Source organism: Aedes aegypti, chromosome 1, assembly GCF_002204515.2.
Source record: "Aedes aegypti strain LVP_AGWG chromosome 1, AaegL5.0 Primary Assembly, whole genome shotgun sequence".
Taxonomy (NCBI): Eukaryota; Metazoa; Arthropoda; class Insecta; order Diptera; family Culicidae; genus Aedes; species Aedes aegypti.
In genome coordinates, this window is record NC_035107.1 from 137039563 (window position 1) to 137060505 (window position 20943).

At 42.3% G+C, this 20943-nt stretch overlaps 1 protein-coding gene and 1 long non-coding RNA gene across 2 annotated transcripts in view; one reads left to right on the forward strand and one right to left on the reverse strand.

The window, feature by feature from the left end:
• Positions 1 to 430: 430 nt before the first annotated feature.
• Positions 431 to 923, reverse strand: LOC110674501. The gene is made up of 2 exons (XR_002498925.1): positions 646 to 923; positions 431 to 530 (listed from the first exon to the last, which is right to left on the reverse strand). It is a non-coding gene; the product is annotated as an uncharacterized LOC110674501 (long non-coding RNA).
• Positions 924 to 2159: 1236 nt separating this feature from the next.
• The window catches only part of LOC5564066 (E3 ubiquitin-protein ligase highwire), a 156762-nt gene continuing 137978 nt past the window's right edge, over positions 2160 to 20943 (forward strand). Inside the window, 13 exon segments of the mRNA XM_021848352.1 lie at positions 2160 to 2368; positions 2486 to 2540; positions 2780 to 3094; positions 3156 to 3264; positions 10547 to 10920; positions 10978 to 11178; positions 11239 to 11424; positions 14790 to 15213; positions 15271 to 15393; positions 15449 to 15822; positions 15881 to 15969; positions 16040 to 16134; positions 16200 to 16770. Of these exon segments, the coding sequence (XP_021704044.1) occupies positions 2295 to 2368; positions 2486 to 2540; positions 2780 to 3094; positions 3156 to 3264; positions 10547 to 10920; positions 10978 to 11178; positions 11239 to 11424; positions 14790 to 15213; positions 15271 to 15393; positions 15449 to 15822; positions 15881 to 15969; positions 16040 to 16134; positions 16200 to 16770 (2990 nt within the window). The 5' untranslated portion in view covers positions 2160 to 2294.

A 20943-nucleotide genomic window follows, 5' to 3' on the forward strand; every position in this document is an offset into this window, starting at 1 on the left:
TTTCGAATCGATTCGAATCGGATGAAAACTGACATTTATGAAGCTTAAAATGAGACCAAATGCATTTGCAATCGATTTCAACATCTTCCAATCAAATCAGTTTCGAAAATCAATCGACTAGATTTACTACTTCAAGATTAATTCAAAAAAGTTTTTTTTCACAAACTTGTTAAAAAATATTCAACGATTTCAACAAAATGAATCGAATCAAAGAATCGAATGAAAAAAATCGATTCATCCGATTTTAGGTGCTCCAAACATCGATTCAAAAAATCGATTAATCGGAAAGCAAACATCGATTTTCGGAACATCGATTCAAAATCGCCCAACGCTAGATGGATCCAAGCAGTCGTACAGTCAAAATAACAATCCTCTCAAGTCATATGGAGAAGACGAGTTAGGAAAGTAGCTGCTATTAGTTGGTCTTATTAAACATGAAGAATAGATCAAAGTATTCTTCTAAATTACTGAACTATTTCGAAGAAATTGGCTTAAACCTGTGGCTTAAAAAAAATAGCGTCAAAGATTCACTCTTCTTTTATATCCTGCAAATTAAGAATAAAATAATATGTTAATCAGTCCACAGTCCGGGAAGTCTCTCCTCTGCGCCTACGGCAGCCATTACATGAGATAGGTAGACATGACATCTTCCAGTAATGTCAAATCGAGATTTCAAGTTTCCGTGGCGTTCCCGATAGCAATTCTTATCTACACATTTGGCAAATCTTCAAGATATCTGCGTTCCTGATATTCGCATCAATCCATTTATAGGTATTTTGTTTCACTGTGCATTGCGTGATAAATTCTCACTGCAATAAACTTGAATACCGTAAATCGGGGTATCTTTAATTTTTGATGGGACATATTAAACGAAATGTCATAATTTCTGTTAACGGATTAAGCAAAACGAATGCAAAACTAAAGAATATTAGTATGACACTTAAAGTCAGAACTGTTTTCATTTGAATCGAGAACCTATAAAAGTTATGTAGTTCATTCAATTTTGTTCAATTTATACCCCATTATCAAAGTAACCCCAAAACAGAAAACCGACTTTCGAATATGTGAAAAATTATATATCAATTCAAAATAAATCTTTTGACAATTTATTAATTGCAATCGATAGCTAGGATGTCAGCATTTGTTTTCAAAAAATAAATTATAATTCTTTGAAACAGCATGCATAAATATTCAAGTTTTCTTCGAAAAAACTATCAAAGATACCCCGTTTTACGGTACCTCTAAAAATGCTCGTAGATAGTCGCAACCTGAGACGAGACTCGCGAAGACGGTCTTCTTTTTCTGTGATTGCTGAGTTTTTTTCTTATTCCACTTTGTGCATACCAATTATGCGCATGCGCATACCAATTATGCGCATGCTGTTCAAATCCTCACATGAACCTCTCAGCAAAAAATGATTAAGTTTGCATCACATCGAATCATAAATAGCCATTTGAGTGAAATTTCATGCCAGCAAACGTAGCAGACATTAGAAATAATTAATCTTCTGCTTAGATTTATCAGCAACTTTGGAAAAAACTGCTCCGCCGACTGAGGTTTTTAATAACAGTTTACTTTGAACACAATACTTTTCACTATTTCAGCCATAAAAACGGTGGGCTGCATTTGACGTTTCGTGAGAGGGGAATCTGGGCTGCATATGACGTTGATATTTTTCCTCTTCGCGAGTCTCTCTCAGGTCGCAACTACTTAAAAGTTTATGAAAGAAGCGGCAATCAATACATTTCGAACGATCCAAACTTTGTAGATGGCTACTATGATGCAAGCAAGTAGTAAACTTTCGTCGTTTAACGGAAGAATCAGAGCCTAATTGAATTTCAACGTAGCGTTTATACTACGATATTGTTACAAGCGTCGCATATATAATTTTAGCATTCGCAACTGGATTGAGCATCTTACAGCCAATACGATTACCTGTCAAACTGACAGTGACGGTAACGTATCGATGTGTGTTACATTTGAAACAGGGGTGCGACAAATTTAAAACGCACGTGCTTTTCAACCCTCTGCGCTTGTGCAACGTGCATTTGTTTACATCCAACCGACCAATCAGAGTGTTTGTTGTTGTTTTCCCGGCCAGCTGATTTTGACGTACCGTGCAGCTTCGTCGGTATCGATTTTTCAAATTTCATCGATTCGATCGACGAAGCTGGAAAAGTGTGAAAACAGTCTTAGGACTTCGCAACGGTGAAAATTTTCGTGCGTAGAAAATTTGAGAAAAGTGATGATATTTTGGGGCTTTCGTTACTGAATGAATTTCCAGCGTGTTCTTCATGATGGAACTACTGGATGCTGGTAGATATAGTGAGAGTTTTCATGAGATTTTCGTTAAAAATCTCGCAAACAGGTATTTTCTTTAATGGACGACTGGTTTCCTTCATCCATGCAATCTCATTCTAATATCTCATAATTAACCGCATGTTTGCGACATAACACACATTTCATCTATTTAAAAACGCTTCAGGAAATGTAAGGATGATAAAATTAAGCGTAAGGAACGTGGTATTCAGGTAATTCTGGTAAGACGTATTTTTCCAATTTTAACTTTGTTGCAAAAATGGCCGCCATTTTTAAACTGAATTCTCACCCTCTTATTTTCAACCACCCCTTTTGTGCTGTCAAACGGGGTGGTGTAAGAGGGTGAGAAAGTTCATTGGACTTTTTGATCGATTGTTTTGGTTTTGGCAGTGATGCCAGTTATTTTAAGTTGCATTGGAAGTGTTTTGGCGGGAAAACTAATTTGAATATGATACAACAGGACGGCGAAACGTTATCATCGTGGATCGAAGTCGCGCCCAATGCGTCCAAGTTCGCCATCTACAATGCAATCCGATCGATTGTACTGGAGGCCGAAACCAAGAACGCCAGACTGAATCTGTCGGGTGGATCATCGAGTAAGCTGGTCAAATCATTTTGTTACCATCAAAACTCCGGAAATGATAACGAACAAAATTGCCTGTCGTGCAAAGAGAAGGTCAAGGATGTCGGCTCGTTCAAAGATACGGAAGTTCCGGAATTCGATTTCGAAGATAACTTCGAACCCGAGGAACTACAAACGTTTAACGTTCCTAAGGTTAGACTTCGTCGTCGACCCTAAGATCGAACTGTTAATTATAATGTATCTTTACTTGTAGATCGTTGGAGCAGGGTTGGAAAGTTTGTTTGAAATCATATCGGAGACGAGAACGGAACATCCCAGAATATGCACCAAGGCACTGAAATCTCTGTATGATATAATTCAAGGTAGGTACAACGTTATACTTATTGGGTCACATCGGTATATGATCGGAGATATACTATCTTTGATGCTGAAATTATAGCCTCAATCGAGGATGGATTACCAACTAGTGAGCTCTTTTGATGCTTGTAATAACACAAATTTGTATCGTGGCAATAATACATATATTTAATCGTTATACAATTTATGGATACTTCGCCACAAGTGTCGGCAGAAGCCCTTATTCCTGTTTTATAAAAAAGAGATACACGTACCTATTATTTTATTTATTTGTCATAATTACTAAAAACAACTTTTGAATAGTTCGACATTAAAAATGTCGACGCGCTCAAAGATAACTTTTTAAATTGACGCCGTTATTGACGTTACTAAGTTTGGAGTTCTCGAAATTGTACATTGAAGATGGTATGCTACTCCCAAGCTGCATCTGTTGATTCCCTGTACAATTTTGATTATTTCGGTCAATCACGAAGTAGCAGCTACGAATTGGAGGTCATCAATGCCTATGCCTATGGTCGAGATATGTTCTCAGTTTTGATTGTTTGATTCTAATAAGGCAGCTGAATCGATACATCAAACCAAGAGCTTCATTTCGTCCAATATAGCTTTCCGAAAACGTCAAGGAAACTTTCAACAATTCCTGTAGAAAATACTTGCGTGGATTCATTCGTGGATAGTAACAAAATAATATCTTCAGTAGAGTAGTGTGTGGTCTTCCGATTCCATGGCATGCTCTTGCAGGGCGAGCGACGGAATCAAGACCAATCGTTTTCGGTCCGTGTGGCGCGACTGCGAAAAGAGATTCGCGTTAGTAGTGTGCGGTCTTCCGATTCCATGGCACTTCTCAGTTAGTATGTATTAGACCTGTTCATATTTAAAAAAATGTCTGGAAATCTACCGGTCAAGCAGTATTCGGAATTCTCATGCTAAGAACAATGTCTGGTCAAATTTTCAGGTCATTTGATAAAGATTTCAGTATGCTTCAAATTGAAAATGTGTTTTTGGTCTTATTTCAAGGTTTGAAAAATCATAACTAGCATGTGGAAAATCAAAACCACTTGCTATTACCACTATTTGAAAGCTAATTCTATTCTGTTAAAGTTTGTCGAACACGCTAACAAGATTAAATTGAGTTTTAACATTGTTTGATCCAAAATTGTACTCCGCAGTACCCAGAAATTACAGTTTTCTTAATATACATGGCATATAAAACATGCATTGGTGTTCTTTTTCAGGCCCTAGTCAACGGGAATCAAACATAATACATTTATGAATTCATTGACCATCAACAGATTACATGTTGCTAAAGGCAATAAATTACAATAAATTGCCCAAAGATCGAGCACCGCATCGCAACCTGATGATAGTTAAATCATGCATGACACATGTACCGGAAACGAATGAATTGAACAAGTTAGCATTGCTTTTTCTTTCCGAGTGATGATTGTTTTGATCGCATTTCACTGATCATTTAGAACGATTTGAAAACAATCATTATCATCGACTGAGAAAAGACAGTGCTAACGTGTTCATTTTTTGTATTCATTGAAGCTCACGGTGGTGCTCTTGGCTCACCCACAGTGGATTTACAAATGTGCTTCATAATTACCTATATTTTACAATTCATTTTCGTAAGATAAATGGTTACTTTGAACGCGATTGACTTTTAGATATGCATTGTCATCATGTCTGGAAATTAAAAATCCGAAATTTTCATGCAGGCATGCTGTTCAGTAAAAACAATTCCCGAAATAAATTTTGATGTTTCGTTCGATAGTTATGATTTTTTAAAGCTCGAAAATAGCCCAAAAACACATAATTGATTTGAAGTACAACTAAATTTACTCTAAATTTAGTGAAATTTTGGCCAGAAGTTCATTTCGCAATGAAAAATCAAAGTATTGGTTGACTGGGGAGTTTCCAGACATTTTTGAAAATATGAATAGGTCTAGTATGTATGCTTCAAATAAAACTGAAAATTGTGGCTGCTCAATCAAGGATGAAGGATCAATTGGTGAGCTCGTTTCATGCTTTTTTCTAAATCTATAAAATATATATGACCGCACATTTAATCGTTACAACAAAAGTATAGACTTGCAAAACACTTTGAATGGTTCGTCACTGTAAGTGTCGGCATAAGAATATTATGTGATGGTCCAGCCAATCGATCGATGTAGGAATATTGCTTTTAGCTATTTGTTCAACAAACTTTGAATGGTTCGTCACTTCAAGTAACGACATTATTTACTCCTATTTGGAAATTTTCCATGTCAATTGAAAATATTATATTCCTAAGCATGTTTATATCTCACAAATAATCGTTTATCATGGTCTAATCGCTTATCAAAAGTAAATCCTGTGACCCAACATGGGGAGGATCCCATTAACAACCATCCCTCCCAGTAGCCTCTGTGGAGATGCAGAGGAAAACACGGTCTCCAAATAGCAAAGGTTACACACTAACATTCCTTCCCTCAATCCCACCTGACTGCAAGGACGTGGCCGTTATTGATCATGTATGAATAGAGGCACTGAATTATGCACACTGAAGAAGATTATGGTCAATCCCAGCTGAACTTCTAGTTGATTCTTTGTGAATTTTCACTGATCAATCGCGGAATAGCAACCATTGATATGTGTAGTCAGTCTAAGCTAAGCTAAGCTAAGCTAGTAACAAAATAATATCTTCAGTAATCAAACGAAAATTTGTGCAACAATTCGTAAAAGAATTCAGCATTCTCAGCATCTCGAGTAGAGAACTAGACTTTTTGTGTTAAAATTCACATTAATAAAGATAAAAAAATCTGTATCCCTTTAGGGGAAGAGTTAATGGATACATTCTTGAAAACTGAGAACCTCATTAAACAAACAGGAACAATTTTTGGAATCATCTTTAGATATTCTTAAAGGTCCCTTGAACAAAAATTTTGAAGAAATTTCTTGGGGAATTGATGGCGCATTGGTAAAATTACTTCAGTATCTGCTTCGTCCTTCAGATTCGAAGCCTTACCATCTGGTGCAGAAAAGTGGCCAAACTTTCCAGGCCTAGATCAGCACCGATATTTGCCAGCGACTTTTTTGTCTTCAAGCTATTGAATGACATACTTCACCATTCAGCTGTTCATCATAAAGTTGATTCCACCTTTCGATCACCTCACGTCCGATTGATCTGCTGCTCCCGAATTTCCACGGACAAGTCCAAATCCGCTCCCGGGCCCGTGATTTCCCTAGGGGATAGGAACGCTCATCACTCTGCTTGGGGATCAAATCGTGCAGACCCCAGAGGGACTACTCTCCTAGATCTTTTAGAAGAACTCGACTTAGTAATACTCAACGATGGTTCCGACACTTTCTACAACGGTTACTACTCGAGCGTTACCAACGTCACCGCAGTGGCACACCATTCCTGATCTTCACGGAAGTGATCATCATCAGATCCAGATCACCATATCTGCTCTTCGATCGTTACTTGTCGTCGTAGATGGTTGTATGAACGTGCTAACTAGGAGATACAGAATGCTTCTGTTCCTAAAGCACTTCGGGCTGATTTTCCAACCAATATCCCGGACTTTAACGAACTCCGCAAAGCAGCTGAAGCTGCAGTTCCTATATCGAGCAATAAGTTCGGACGAAAAGCATTTCATTGGTGGACGGATGACACGCGAAAAGCTGTGAAGGCTAGAAGCGCTTCGTGCTGCAAAACGGGTGCCACAAGACAACCCTGAGGAAGAAAGCATGCTTAATCGCTATCAAATCTACACATCCAGTGTACACAAATTATCAGGAATGCTGAACGCACTAGTTGGGAAGTTTCTGGAAGGTACGAACGTCTCACAAACTTCCGCGGAACTTTGGAACCGAGTGAACGCACTGAGCGGCAAAATAAACCTCGCACCGGTATCAACACAGTTACAGGATAAATTAGTCACCGATCCCGTACACTGATGGCTTCGTAACGAACCGCGTGGCGTGGGAATCGGCATCTCTGGAATGAACGTTTCGAGAAGCCTAAGTCAAGAGAGAAACGTTGTTCCATCTAGTGTAGTATCAGCTCTTCAGTCCGAGTCTCCCGCCTATCAATGGCTTCAAGGTATTCTACGGATTGCCCCACCTTTGCGTGGCCTGGATATTGTGGTGTACCTGGAAACACAGCTGCTGATCGCCTCGCTGGGACAGGATACGCGTCAACAAGGGGGCTACCCCGTTTGGCATAAAGCCATTTGGCATAAAGTCGTTTGGCATAAATGTCATTTCGCATAATGGTCATTTGGCATAATGGACGTTTGGCATAAAAGAAAAGAAATTAGAAATTTAAATAGTGCTACTTAAAAGAAGATCTGGTGATCAAAAGAAGGGAAAATCGTCGATGAAAATGTTAGTAGTTATAATGCCAACGTAGGAAAGAAGACAAAATTGTCAATAAAAATGTTAGAAGTCACAATGCAAACCACTAGTTTTACAACGTAATGCGAAAGAACAGCCTATGACCAAAAGAAGGGAAAATCACATATGAGAATGTTAGCAATGGTAATGCCAAAAGCATAGCAACTCAGTTTTTAATGATTATGCCAAACGTCCATTATGCCAAATGACTAGTATGCCAAACGACCGTTATGCCAAATTTTTTTATACCAAATGGCGTCCCCCCGTCAACAAGGTATACAAACAAGGTTCCTCTCACAGTTGCTATCCATCTCCCAACCGTACAACACGCGTTCGATTTTTTGTGCTCTTTTTTTCGCTTCAATCATGCCGGTGACGAGAAAGAATTGTATTGTGCTAGACACTTCTGTTCTTCCAAAGCGACCCTGTATTGCCGATCTAAAGCAGTTTCTCAATGGTGAACTGAATTTGAACATGACGTTGGTGAAGGGTATCTATACTCATAAAGTCAAAAATGTGGTTTATTTGACTGTGCATTGTGAAGAGACAATTGGTACAATAAACGGACCCAGATGGCTCTTGTTCAGCGGGATATGAGAGTAACAGGGTGGCCACCGAACCGGGAAAAACGGGAAAAGCGGGAAAAAGACGGGAATTTGAATCCGACGCGAAAAACCGAAAATTTGAGATCTTCGGGCCGTTTAGACCGAACAGCGTCAAGCTGTAATCTTCAAACCAACCTCCATAATAAGTTATAAAAAGTAGTTATGTTTACTGACATTGCCATGAGACATCCGCAATTTAGAACCAATATCTTTCACAGGGCCCAGATAGCCGTAGCGGTAAACGCGCAGCTATTCAGCAAGACCAAGCTGAGGGTCGTGGGTTCGAGTCCCACCGGTCGAGGATCTTTTCAGGTTGGAAATTTTCTCGACTTCCCAGGGCATAGAGTATCTTCGTATCTGCCACACGATATACGCATGCAAAAATGGTCATTGGCATAGTAAGCTCTCAGTAAATAACTGTGGAAGTGCTCATAAGAACACTAAGCTGAGAAGCAGGCTCTGTCCCAGTGGGGACGTAACGCCAGAAAGAAGAAGAAGAAGAAGATCTTTCACAACAGCCTTGTAGCCTTGTTTTATCCATACCTTGATGATTTACTTAGACACCTGGGGGTTTTGTAGGCCAAAATATCTGAAATTCAGCTTTATACACTTAAGACGATTATAAACCAAAGGAAAACCTAGAAATTTCAAGAGCACGAGTCTAGAGAACCAATCAGAGCTCCGAGCTGAAATTTTGATCGTTTTGTCATCACAATCCATCTTTTTTTTTAACGCGAACAGTTGTCAGGTTCTCTAGATCTTAAAACTTGAATTTGCAAATTCGAAATTTGGCTTGAAGAGCTTATTGTTGTTAAATATGGTTCAAATAGCATTCACATTAAACCCCTGTCGTGTCAAGAGAAGGATCTGTTTTATTAGCACAATTACCCAACTCTTTTCCATGATAGATAGCTCGAGAGCTCCATTGATGTTCGCGAACGCGAAATAAATCGATTCAGATGAAAATAGTATGCCATATTTTTCAGAATATGATTCTCATAGTCAACTTATTGTTCCAATAGTGAAACTATAGATAAACAATGGGTTACTGGGTCAAATCAGGTAGAAAAAGGCGATTTTTTGGGACATGCCAAGTTATCTTTATTTATTTCCAATGGCAATTATTTTAATTTGCATAAATCATTAAATTGATAGTTTTGCACCGTTTCGAGTGTAGCAGATGCGGCCACTCGGATTTACTGAACTGAAGAATCGGATTTAGATTTGTAAGGTACTGAACCGTTTCATATTTTTAAAAGTATAGATCGAACATAATAGAGCTTAGTGTCATTTGAACACACGTAGACTAGCATACGCTCGTCATACACAGTTTGTTTTTGTTTTCCTCAAAGAAACTTACACTCGCTTTCCAGACTCATCAAAATGAGTATGGAAATATTACCCACTTTGAAAAATGTATACCCGGATTGTGGGTGTTTTTTGATACAGAGTGCATATTGTTTTCCTCTAAGGTTCACAACTACATCTACACTAGAGCACCCATACCATGGGGCGTGATAACCACTATAGTTCTCTAAAGTGCGTTCCCATAAGCTTGACACAAATGTTAAGATACAAATTGTGCACTTTATCATAAATTTGAGGCATTCTGGGGACCTGAAAATGGTCATTTGTAGGATCAATCAAATGCAATTAACATAATTATTTAATTATTTATTTTAATCGATTACCAGAAGGTTTACGCTGATGCGTTTTTCTTAAAACTCCTTGATATAGTGGCCACATTATAGCCGATTCTGGAAATTATCTGTGACTTGAAATTTGCCTACCTCCAGGAGCACAGAACCCTTGTCACCCGACCTGACCCAGAGATCCACCGCAATAACTCCGGACACATGAACATTACCGAGATACTTTGACAACTTTTAGAAACAACAGATGTGTACGAGTATACTGACAAAAAATAATTGAAATCCGTCAAGCATTCGCTGAGCGATGAGAGTTTTAATAATTTTTCTTTCACTCAGGCCTATACGGGTTAAAAACCTGGAAAACGGATCAAAGGAAAGAATGGATTAAAAACCGGGAAAATTATGTAAAATATACCGGGAAAAAAGTGGGAAATTTCAAAATCAAATTTTGGTGGCCACCCTGGAGTAGGCTGTCACCCTTTCAGTATGTAGCATTTCATGTTGTAAGGTGTCTTGTGTTGTATCATCGCATCTAATTTTTGACGCTTTGGAATATTTAAGCTGTGACCCCATAGACAACGAAATACGAGTATAATACAATTGTAATTATTCATTACCTACCCGTTTTTCTATATCCGTAATTTCAGGACAAGATCCCGAAAGTTTCCGCAATGAACCGGACAAGCTGTTCAACTCGCTGTACGATATTTTGCTCGAGCTAGCCACTATGCACAGCCAATCACCTGCCAATGCTAGCCTTCATAGCCAAAAAGATGCCAACTGGTCTTCGATCAGTTGTTCGACACTGTTGGCGCTCTGCATCGCCAAGGGGGACACCGGCAAAGTCCTGAAGGCCATCACCTCTATCCTAATGTCACCGAAGATACTCTCGGGGCAGTTGATTCAACTGCCGCTCAGTATCATCAAATTGCAACGTAGCGTTCACTCGGTTGCACTAGGCAAGATGAACATTCCGGATTACTTTGCTTACGGGGTTTCGCAAAATAGTTTAATCGATTACGTAAGGGCTTTCTTACAAGTGACTAGCCATGGATAATCAAATTTCATTTTCCAACAGTTTACCATTAAGGATTACATGTTCGTGGAGAAGGTTTTCAATCCGAACTGTATCGCTTCCGATGGAAGATACATTTACATATTGATCGCTAAGTCGTTGGTGAAAATTGGATCCGGTTTCAACGGGACGGTACCGGGATTCATCTACGGCATTGCCAAAGACTTTGGCAAAGATCGCAACGAGTGGATAGGATTTTGCAATGTAAGCAACGATGAAGTCAGGTAGTGGGAAATAGCTGAATACCTGTTGATTCTCTTTCAGAACAAATTATTCTACAAAAAACTGACGAAACGGAACATGGATAACCTTCTAATAGTTGACACCGAAACTCTTCAAATAACCGGTTCAGTACAAACACAGACATCGGTATCGATGAAGGATGGTAACAATTGTTTGCTGTTTTCCGATGGCGAGTCGATATGTTGCATCTGTACGTCTTCAGGCAGCGTAAGTATTCTTTTTATACGAGTTTTGCACTTACGTGTGACCATTTCTGTTATAAATTATTCACGATTTCGAAGTTGAGCGAATGCTAACTCTCTTATGAGTCACGTTCGTTTGTAAAGTTACAACAGATTACGACGGCGGTGAATTCGAGGTTTTAGACGAATCCTCACACCTAGAATCATTAGTGACGTCGGATAACAACTGTAGCACTGAAATTGCTGAAAGTCCAATAATGGCCTACGAGACATAGTGCAGGCCCCCCGACTATCAAGATCCTGAAGAGCTACTGGCAGAGCAGAATATTGGTGTACGAAACAAAAGAAGGGCAGAAGTCAATGCAAGTGACAGCGGGCGTCCCTCAAGATTCCATTCGCAATTCAATGTTTGTAACGGGATGTATGATGGAGTATTGACACTGCGGCTGCCCTGGAACGTAAAGATTTTTGGTTTTGCAGATGATGTGTCAGTAACGGTAAATGGCGAGACGCTGGGAAAAGTGGAGATGTCGGTGATGGAAACAATTGACCCAATCGAGGGCTGGATGAGCGGAGTCAAACCAGTCAAGCTCACCACAAAACAGAGGTGATGCTTGTCAGCAACTGTAAGGCGCTTCAGCAGATGGAGGTCAACGTCGTAAGATATGTGATAGCACCGAAGCGCGTATTGAAGCACCTAACAGTAATGATCGCCGATCGGCTGAATTTCAACAGGCACGTTCACTACGCATGCGAAAAGTCCGAGAAGGCAATGAAATGCTAAAGGGAGAATCATACAAAACTTAGGCGGTCCAAGCAGCAGTACAGGGCGTCTGTTAGCTAATGTTTCGTCATCGCTACTGAGGTATGGAGTTCCTGCTTGGGGCAAAGCACTGGAAACAAAGCGGAACTGCGAAACGTTGAACAGAGTGTTTCGGCTGATGACAGTGCGAATAGAACGATATCGTCAGATGCTGTATGCGTCATAACCGGCATGATCCCCATTTGCATCAATTTAGTGGAGGATATCGAGTGCCACCAACGAAGAGACGTCAGATACATACGGAAGATGATCAGAGTAGAATCTTTGGTGAGATGGCACGCGGTGAATAGAAGGATAACGCAAATCATGTCGTCACTGCAAAAATGGGGAGAAAACCAGAGGGCCTCGAGCCGCGATCGGAATAGGCTAGATTCTCCATCGGGGAATAGGCCGAGTAGTTCGAGCGTCACGTAGTATCGTAGTCGGGGCACCTGCGAACCGGAAGTCTTCCTCCACCGGAATTGCAGGACTTCGACACCAAACCGACCAGCATCGTGTTAACGGTCGAAGCAGACTAGGTCCGCCGTCGAGGACTAGTTGAGTAGACCGCGAATTAGCACCGGTAAATGGTTGTTGGGGTGCCTTTAAACCGGAAGTTTCCTTCCTCCGGAATCGCAGGACCGATTTCGGCATCTGCCCCTCCACTGTCGAGAACTAGTTGAGTAGATCGTAATACCGGCAAAATGTCTTTGGGGCGCCTGTGAACCGGAAGATTCCCTCCACCATAAAGGCAGGACCGACCTCAGCATCTATCCGGCCAGCTTCTGAGTAGACTAAGTTCACCGTCGGAGACTAGTTGAGTAGAACGCAAAAAAGCACCGATAAAAGTTCATCGGGACGCCAGTGAACCGAAAGCTTCCCCCCAGCGGAATCGCAGGACCGAGCTCAGCATATGCCCGGATAGCACCGGTTCGGAAGATCTTCCGCCGCCGAGGAAATCTTTGTCGGAGTAAGATAGATCCACCGCCGTGGTCTATTCTTAGTACGTCGGAATGTCAGTGAACCGGAATCACTGGGCCGACTTCGACACTACCGGCCAACAACGGAGTAAGAGCAACGAGTAACGTTACCGGTTTCGGGAGATATTCCTCCGTCGGGGAACTCTCCATCGCAGTAGGCTAGCTTTACCGTCGATAACTACGCTGAGTAGTATCGACCACGATGCACCGCTGGCTTTGGGTCGTCGAGGCGTTTGTCTATCGGAAGTCACCCCTCAACCGGAATTGCAAGATCGACCTCGGCAGCAAGAAGAGCAAGACGAGCAGCGCAGTGGAGTCCAGAGAACCAACAAGCACAGGAGCATCTATCATAAAAAGTCACTTCTTCTTCTTGGCATTACATCCCCTTTGGAACAAAGCCTGCTTCTCAGCTAAGTGTTCGATGAGCACTACCACAGTTATTTACTGTGAGCTTTATATACGAAAGTTGCCATTTTCGCATTCGTATACCGATGATACTCTATGCCCAGGGAAGTCAAGAAAATTTCCATTGAAAAAGATCCTGGATCGACCGGGAATCGAACCCAGACGTCTTCAGCATGGATTTGCTTTGTAACCGCGGACTCTAACTACTAGGCTAAGGAAAGCCCGTCACATGGCCTCCAAAATGTTAGTGACGTGTTAGAAACAAATCGCAACCAGAACGAATAGAGGTTACAAAAATTCCTTGAGGCATCAACAAGCCCTCAACCCCCTTAAGTAATACTATGAGGTAGTTCTGGGGGACATCGGACTTGAAGCCCAAGCCAAATAAATGTGGCGTAGTACAGAGTCGTGTTCCCCTTTTTTCTCTGTACCACCCTCAAGACGTGCATCCGTAATAGACCGTTGAGTGAGAACCATATTTGGTTGCTAAAACCTCATTAGCTCCCCAGATAGTCGGGTTATGTGAAAGTATCTAGGTTTGCTAGAAGTGCGAAAATCCTAAAAGAAACATGAGGTGGTGGGTGAGATTATATACATCGGATTCCTGCTGTAGGTATATATCCGGGCGAACAACAACGCTGGCCGTGAAATACGAAGGCGCATCATCTGTGGAAGTGTGCAATATAGTATAGTGAAAGTACAAGTAGTACAATGGATTCCAGAAGAGCCTGCAGTCAAAGAAGGTTCATCCCTCACAAAATGTACCGTGTAGCTTATAAGATAGGAAATCCTCTACGAGCATGAAACGTGGACTATGCTCGAGAAGAAGCTGCAAGCGACGATCTTAGACGGTTTGCACAAGAACGGTGTGTAGTGGCGAAGGATGAATAACGGGATCGCTAAACTCCACAGCAAACCTAAACCCCTGAAGGTTGCCAAAGCTGGAAGAATAAGTTAGGCGGGACATATCGTAAGAATGCTGGAAAAGATTGTGCTCGCTTCTGATCCTGCAGGTATGAGTAAAGGTTCAGTCTAGAGGTTTTGATGAACAGCTGCGGATAGTAAGCGTGAAACTGTTAACGCGGTTTTATTGTAATTACAATGATATTTATATGATTACTACAAAAAAATGTGCCTTTGTTTCTTCAAAGCATTTGATCAATGAAACTAAATCGTGTTTGGTATTTCCTCAACTACTTTCAGGACAACTTATTGGTAAAACAGCTTTACTCGAAAAACTCCTTCGCCTTCGATCTCAGTCTCAAGCTGGCAAAGAATGGATTCCAAACCTTAGGATATTCTATCACAGAAGAGGAAATTTTGAGCGAAAATCAATTGAAGAAAATTCAAAGTTCGTGCAACAATTTCATTCCTGCCTTGCCCAACGATGTTAATCTGAACGGTATTTCGTGCGGCAAAGAGTTCGGACTGGTACTGGGAAGTAACGGGAAGGTTTACTACTACGGAAAAGGAGCCAGTCTTGGTTTGAAGGCGGTTGGGAAAAATCCTAGTCTGAAACTGAACGAGATCATCATCTCGAAAACAACCAACTTCACTCAGGTTGCTGTTGGGCACGATGGAGTTCACGCCCTGCTCTTGAATGAGGATGGAACAGTTTACTTTGCTGGTGAGATAAGGAATATTCGTGAAATGTGTGTTGATTTAACAATAGATTTATGTTTAGGAACTGCCCGTAGAGGAGAGGATGGCGAGCAATCAAAAAATCGTCGACAACTTAAAGCGGTCAAACCAAAGAAAGTCAGTAGAATCGATGGATATTTTGTCACTCACATATCCTGCAACAATGGTTAGACATAATAATTAGTAAACCATCGCCAAATCTAACAGTTTTCTACCTATAGGAACATCCGCATTCGTTACTAAAGATGGCAAGCTGATCATGTTCGGCAAAGATACAAACTACTGTGATTCAGCGGGCATTGTCACTGGGCTAAATGAAGTGACAATTGTAAAAGTTGGACTGGGAAAAGCACACTGCGTAGCTTTGGATGCTAAAGGACAACTGTATACTTTTGGCCTTAATAATAAGGGTCAATGTGGAAGAAAGTTCACCAAAGACCGCAGTGGTAAAAATGTTAAGAGGTTTTGATAATTTTATCAAGCTTTTGATGTGTTTCTTTTTGCAGACGATACTTTCGATCCAAAACCAAAGCTGCCTACATTCAAGCCAATGTGCCCCATAGATGAACACACCATCGTTGACGGGAAATGCAGGGTAGGATAGACTTCAAATCGGTACAGGCTTAGCATGATATTTATAATGTTTCTTGTAGATTTGTAATGTTTGTCGGGAGTGTACTGGTTACAACACTGCTTGTGTTTCTACCAAGAAAACCTTCGTAAACGAACGAATTCCTGGAACGTAAGTAGCTACGAGATGTACTTCACTTTGCATAACTGATATCTTACAAGTTATCCATTTTTTGTTACAGACCTTGTGCATGTGGTCATGGAAGCGCTGGATGCTCAAAATGCGGCAGTTGTAGTACGTGTGTGGCATCACAAGAAAGCGGATCTTTGCCTTTCGGTAAGTTAATAGAGTATTCCAACTGATAGCCAACATTTGATACCATGTGCTACTTTGATCCTCAGAAAACAATGCTGAAGTTCAGACCAACGCGGAAAAGGTGAAGGAAATTTTACAGCGGAGATACGAGAACCTCAGGCATGGCGAAGAAGGAAATCAGTTCTCCGACGCCGATACTCCTCGTGTGGTTCCCGTTCCGCCTCAAAGAGTTGAACTGGCTACGAAAAGCCCAATCGTTCAAATTAGTTGCGGCCTCCATCACACTGTGGTGCTGACGTTGTCCGGAGAGGTATTCACCTTCGGTAGCAATCAATACGGGCAACTGGGAACCGGTGATTTGCAACCCATCTCCGGAGCTCACCTGGTCAAGATACCGCACATGGTAAGCCAAGTGGCTGCCGGAAGTAATCATACGGTTATTCTAACGACCAAAGGGATCGTGTACACGTTCGGAAACTACCAGAAGGGACAGCTTGGTAGATTACCGGGAGAAACTAATTTGGGCGGCGGAGTGGACTTGTTTGGTGGGCCCAATTCGTCAAGCAGAGCAGATCAAGCGAATGAGCGACCATCGGTGGCAGATATTCTGCTTCAAAGGCAGAAATTTCTTTGGAACTGTTCACCCGGAGCTGTCACGTGAGTGTTTTCTTGAATCCAAGCACATATTCTGGCATCTTTACATGGCTTTTCTTTTATAATTACTTTCTCACGCATGTGAGATGCAGAACTATTGTAATTCTTCTTACCCTATCGATCATGCTAAGGGCTCAATACGTGTCTGTCGATCGACCCATCTTGCTCGCTGGGCACCCGTTGAGCCGTTCAAGATGTTTTCAAGAACCAATTTCACCGGATTGTTATCCGGCATTCACCATTATGCCCGGCCCACCGTAATCTTCCAATATTACGGTTTGAACAATAGTTAGTTCTCCAAGTAGCTCATGAAATTCATGGTTCGTTCACTTCCTCCCCGTTTTGTCTTCTATCTGCACTTCGCCATGAAGATGAGGTTGGTGGTCTAATAACTACCGATTCTGCTTCATAAGCAGAAGGTCATGGGTTCTATACCCGGCGCGTTCCTTTCCTCGTACATTGTATTTGTATCTTTCACTTGCATTTATCTTCTAATTTTATCGATCGCCCTTGAAACTCTTCGTTAATAGCCATCGCTAGAACCAGAGATGGACAAGAACTGTTTGCCTACGCGTCCAATATTCCATCATTATAACACGCCTTTCCTTACGCCTGATACATAGGCAATCTACTAATCAAAAAGCAAATCTCTCTGTCATTCCTATACACTTCGCTTGAATTGGTGTAGATGCAGTCGGACCCCACTTCCTTCTGCTCATTGGTCTGCATTCTGACGTGGCAGGCGCCATTGTTTATTAAAATAGAATATCATCAGCATTTACACACTGAGGATGCCTGTTAGTCCAAAGTAGCCGTCTGGTTAGTTCCTTGTGTAAGTACAGCTGATCTTGCGATACTGGACCATGGGCAACCATGGGCGGCCAATCAAGCTCAAACTAAAGTTATCTGCACTTTCGTGACAATTCTGCTTTATTTTGACGACGTTATTCTCGTTATCGTATGCAGATGACCTGAAAATATGTTTACGGTTATGCTCAAACGTCGAATGTTTATACCTGCAATCAGGCTTCATAAAAACTCCTCTGCAATGCAAAGATGAGGCGATTTTGCCATTTTTTTTTTATTTTTTTGAGGAGCAAAAGCTGAACTCAAAATTTAGGACACAGATCTTCAAGCAATGGATCATTGAAGGTAATTTTTGTCAGTGCTCACCGCATCAAAACAAAGGCGCCACTGTATATGGGATTTAACATTGTGACAGCATGGCTGTTCTGTCAAACACACAAGGCTACGGTGGCGCTATCTATGCTTCCCATAGCGGCCGTTTTGGTTATTTTAATGATCCATTCATCACTCTCACGTAAAAATACGAGTATTTTTGCTGGTACTTTCTCTCTCATGTTGCGATGCTAACCTTTACTCACGCTTCAAAAGAACTCTTAAGTGTCCCGCCCGAACAAGACAGTCCTCAGGGAGTTGTGATGGCACTCTGTTTTGATGGAATTTTACTCTGTTGTGTTTTGTGCTGCATCATCTTCGCTCATGTTTCGTTGCCTCTCTGCTGAGCATTTTTTGTTTCGCTCCCTCGCAAAGAGGCAAAGGCAGCACACTGCTCTAGAATATATGTCACCGAACTCTGAAGGCTGAGGAGTATTACCAAGCTTGCCTGCAACAGCAACTCGATCGTTTTACCAGCTGGTGCTCGCTGAATAGAATTGTGGTGAACCTTACAAATTTAAAGGTGGTCGATAGGCAATGATAAGAGTGTGACGTCTGTTCGTCTGTGCTATCAGTGAAGCGTCAACGACTTTGGGATTCACCTTTAAAATTGCCAAGAATATCTAATGTTTAAAATTGTGCGTTCCATGTTGGAACATGCTTCCGAAGTTTGAAGCCCTATCTATAATAATGGTGCAGAAATTGTTCTTATTGTGTTATGCTACCTCGCTAACAATATTTCGCCAATTCACTCGATTCATGACCGCTTCTCTCCATCCTCGCTCTCCAGGTCCTGGTGCAATGGGTCAATCCACCTAGCTTGCTGCGTCCCACGCATTTTTTTTTCCAACCGGATACGTAGCGAACACCATCTTTACAGTGCTGTTGTCTTATACGCCCTGCCGTGCGTATCTTTCCAGCTTTAACCACCTTTTGGATACTGGGTTCGCCGTAGAGCTGAGCGAATTCGTGGTTCATTCTTCGCCGCCACACACCGTTCTCCTGCACGCCGCCGAAGATCATCCTTAGCACTTGGCGTTCCTCGCGCAAAGTCAACGTCTCATACCCGTAGAGGACTACCGGTCTTATGAGCGTTTTGTACATCGTACATTTGGTGCGGGGGTGAATCATTCTTGACCGCAATTTCCCATAGTAGGCACGACTTCCACTGATGATGCGCCTTCGTATTTCCCGACTAACATTGTTTGTCAGCTGTCAGCAAAGATCCGAGGTAGACGAACATGTCCACCACCTCGAAGGTATCCCCGTCTATCGTGAAACTGCTTCCTAGGCGGGCCTTGTCGCGCTCAGTTCCGCCTACCAGCATGTACTTTGTTTTCGACGCATTCTCCATTAGCCCGACTCTTGTTACTTCGCGTTTCAGGCGGGTGCCACCGTTTCAAATTTTCTCCAAACAAATGGTCCGGATCTCGTGAAAATCGTGCCTCGACTGTTAAGTCCGGCTTTCCGCATGACAACTTCAAGCCAATATTGAACAACAGGCACGAAAGTCCATCGCCCTGTCGTAGTCCCCGTCCATCGTTGCTCTGATCAATCTTGTGAGTTTCCCGGGAAAGCTGTTCACGTCCATGATCTTCCATAGCTCTACACGGTCAATACTGTCGTATGCCGCCTTGAAATCTATGAACAGATGTTGCGTAGAAACGGCATTTTTGGAGGATTTGCCACACGGAGAAGATCTGGTCCGTTGTCGAGCGGCCGTCGATGAAACCAGCTTGATATTTTCCCACGAACTCGTTTGCTATAGGTTATAGACGACGGAAGAGAATCTGAAATAGCACTTTGTGGGCGGCGTTTAGGATAGTGATTGCACGACGATGTTCACACTCCAGTTTGTCGCCCTTTTAGTAGATACGGTATATGACGCCTTGCTTCCAATCCTCCGGTAGCTGTTCCGTCTCCCAGGTTCTGACTATCAGCCGATACAGACAAGCGACCAACCTGTACGCCATTGCCAGCGGCCTTGTTGGTTTTGAGCTTCCCCCATCGTGGGTGCTGGTTGGTTTCCACTGTCCGATTTGCTGACGTAGCCATCAACTTGGCTGTCGTGACCTTCTGTGCTTGCTCTCTGCGCCATTCAGGTGTTTATCGTAGTGCTGCTTTCACCTTTTGATCACCACGCGTCCGTCCGTCAAGATCCCATCCTTATCCCAGCACATTGTAGCTCGCGGCACGACGCCTGGGCGGGATGTGTAGAGCTTCTGATAGAACTTCCGCGTTTCTCGAGAATGGAACAGCCACTCCATCTCTTAGTATTCTTCCAGGCGGCGGTGTTTGTCCTGGAATAGGCGGATTTGCTGTTTCCGGTTCAGTCTGTATCGTTCCACGTTTTACGCTGCAGCATAGCAGCCCACGTCTCTACCAAAACTTCCTGACACTCCTCGTCGAACCAACCGTTTCTTGATCCCCGTTCCACATATCCGACAATGCTTTCGGCAGCGTCGTTAATGGCTGCTTTGACTGTCCTCCATATCGGGCTTGCCCTAATCGGGCAACTCTGCCTCAATATGCTGCGTGTACGCATTGGCGACATCTGCTTGTTTCAGTCGCGCTAGATTGTAACGTGGTGGGCGTCGGTACCGTACATCGTTGATGAGGGATAGTTTTGGCCGCAGTTTCACCATCACCAGGTAGTGGTCGGAGTCAATGTTACCGCCACGATAGGTTCTGATATCGGTTATGTCGGAGTAGTGCCGTCCATCGATCAAAACGTGGTCAATTTGCGATTCTGTCTGTTGAGGTGATGTCCAGGTGTACCGATACGGGAGGCTGTGCTGGAAATAGATGCTAAGAATGGCCATATTCTTGGAGGCGACGAAATCTATTAGTCGTTGGCCGTTCTCGTTCGTCAGTCAGTGGGCGCTGAAGTTTTCAATCGTCGGTCTGAACTGTTCCCTCTGGCCAACCTGAGCGATCAAATCTCCTATGATGATTTTGATGTTGTAGCTTGGGCAGCGGTCGTACTCGCGTTCGAGC